The sequence below is a fragment of the Musa acuminata genome, chromosome BXJ3-7 (assembly GCF_036884655.1).
Source record: "Musa acuminata AAA Group cultivar baxijiao chromosome BXJ3-7, Cavendish_Baxijiao_AAA, whole genome shotgun sequence".
NCBI lineage: Eukaryota > Viridiplantae > Streptophyta > Magnoliopsida > Zingiberales > Musaceae > Musa > Musa acuminata.
In genome coordinates, this window is record NC_088355.1 from 31,269,226 (window position 1) to 31,271,784 (window position 2,559).

At 44.9% G+C, this 2,559-nt stretch overlaps 1 protein-coding gene across 1 annotated transcript; it reads left to right on the top strand.

Moving 5' to 3' along the window:
• Positions 1-207: 207 nt before the first annotated feature.
• Positions 208-2,319, top strand: LOC135642486 (pentatricopeptide repeat-containing protein At3g29230-like). The gene has a single exon (XM_065158681.1). It carries the CDS (start codon positions 309-311, stop codon positions 1,989-1,991), a length of 1,683 nt encoding a protein of 560 aa, XP_065014753.1. The 5' UTR covers positions 208-308; the 3' UTR covers positions 1,992-2,319.
• The last annotated feature ends 240 nt before the right edge of the window (positions 2,320-2,559 follow it).

Consider the following 2,559-nt stretch of genomic DNA (forward strand, 5'->3'; position numbering starts at 1 on the left):
ATGTTTAAATGGTATTTATTTGATGCAGTGACTGATATTGTGAAAAATAATTTCTTTTCATTATTTGTGCAATTATTTAATTCTATCGAGTAATTATTAAGTATTATAAATTAAATAAAATGATTTTTGATATCAATCTAAATGATACGACTTTCGACACGAATAGTTTACCCGACTTTAGACACGAAGGCTTCACTCTGCCCTCTGCCCTCTGCCCTCACTTGGACTGCAGATCCTCACGGTATGCTAACCAGACCCAGATGGCCAACCCATGACGTCGAGGCGTTCGTCCCGGCGGAGTGGTCGAGATGTGTGCCGCCGCCTCCGTGCCGTTCCATCAGCAGATCCCCCACCTCTTGACCCGCTGCGGATTCTGCCATCTCGACCAAATTCATGGCCTCCTTATCACCACTTCTCTTTTCCGATCTCCGACCCTCTCGTCCCTCCTCCTCCGCCGAGCCACCGATTTTGGCCGCATGGACTACGCCGAGCATCTCTTTTTCTACTTCTCCGCCGCCGCCCCTCACGTCCTCCTCTACAACAGCATGATCCGCGGTTACGCCTACAGTGGGCCTCACGAGAGCTCACTTCTCATGTTCGAAGAAATGCTTCAGAGAGGGCTGAAGCCTAATAATTTTACTTACCCCTATGTTTTAGACTCTTGCACCCGTCTTGGAAACAATGGCTACGGTAAGAAATCTCACTGTCAAGTTATCAAGACCGGATACGACACAGTCGCCTCTGTTGCTAGTTCGCTGTTGAGATTTTATATCGAGATGGAGCGGTCTCGTCTTGCAGTTGGCGCATTGGTCGATGCACGAAGAGTTTTTGATGGCATGATGACGAAAACCATAGGGCTTTGGAACAGAATGGTCTCCGAATATATTGGTTTTGGTGATGTAGAGTCAGCGAAGAGGATCTTCGATGACATGCCGCAGCGAGACGTGGTGTCGTGGAACTCGATGCTTTCAGGCTACTTGAGATCGTTGGATAAAAAGAGAGCACTGGACTTCTTCCGGAGGATGCCAGTGACGGACGTGGTGTCATGGACCTCGATGATGACAGCTTTATCGAAAGCTGGTGATCTTAGAGCGGCAAGGAGGCTGTTCGATGAAATGCCTGGGAGGAATGTGGTTTCCTGGAACTGCATGCTATCGAGTTACACATCTCATGGGGAGTATCAGCAGGCGTGCAAACTCTTCTCTCAGATGCAGTCACAGGGAGTGGCTCCGGATGGATACACGTTTGTCTCTGCTCTATCCGCCTGTGCTCATCTTGGAGATTTGGAGACTGGAAAATGGATACATTTCAGTTTGATAAGAGATGGGCTTCAGCTGGGAGCCATAGTTGGAACTGCACTGATAGAAATGTATGCCAAGTGCAGCGACATAGACTCAGCATTCAAAGTCTTCATCAAGATGGTTGAAAAGGATGTATTTTGCTGGAATGTGATGATCAAAGCATTTGCGACGCATGGGAGGATAAAAGACTCACTGAAACTCTTCGACTTGATGATTAGGAAAGGACTTAAGCTTAATGACGTAACGTTTTTGAGTGTATTATTTGCTTGTAGTCACGGAGGGCTGGTGGAAGAGGGTCGACAGATCTTTAATTCGATGGAGAAAGACTTTGGAATTCAACCAAGAATCCAACACTATGGTTGTTTGATCGACTTACTTTGCCGAAATGGTCAGCTAGAAGAAGCACAAGCGTTGATTACAGAAATGCCTTATAAACCGGACATCGCAGTGTGGGGGGCTCTCCTTGGTGGTTGCAGAACTAGGAGTGACCTTAAGTCTGCAGAACAGGCCATGGAGGGGATGCAAGAGCTGGAAACAGACGAGAGTGGGGTTTATGTGCTTGTATCAAACATGTATGCAACTTCCAGTCAATATAATGAGGCCTTGAAGGCAAGAGAAATGATGGAGCAGCGGAACATATGGAAGACAACCGGATGTAGTACTGTCATCAAAGAAACTGATGTGGTGTAAGGGCTCTGATTCATTTTCCTTCTAACTTCTTAGACAGTGGATGCTACATTGAGTTGCATTTCAGGCAATTTGAGCCAGAATTCTCAGCAAATTGCTTCCACACAAGAAGCTTGTGAGATTGGGCAGGAAGATAACACATGTAGCATTTGAGCAAATTCAGAGAGCATATATGGATCAACACATGAAGTTTGTGATAGCTTTCTTGACCTACATGCTGCAAACAGGATGTGTACCAGGAGTAAAGATGGGAGAATGACTGGTAACTATATCTTATTCCTGCACTAGTGGTTCCAAATTAAGAATGGTGGGACAGATTTAATTTGCCTTATGGTTCATCAAATGCTTGTCTTGTTAATTGCATGTCTTGGAGTAAGCTTGGCAATCACTTTGTTTTCTGAGAAGTGATTCTGAAGCTTACAGCGAGTGATTGCTAAACATATCAAGCACATTTGTCATGCCTATTCAAGCAGGTAATCCATGAAAAATGATGTAGTTGTGCTGAAATGACCTTATTAGCTAGCACTTCAACCTATATATTTAATTGGGCAGATGATCATATGACAGTAAA

Excerpts from the sequence above, each read along its gene's own strand:
- LOC135642486 (XM_065158681.1), top strand. The coding sequence starts at position 309 with ATGTGTGCCGCCGCCTCCGTGCCGTTCCATCAGCAGATCCCCCACCTC.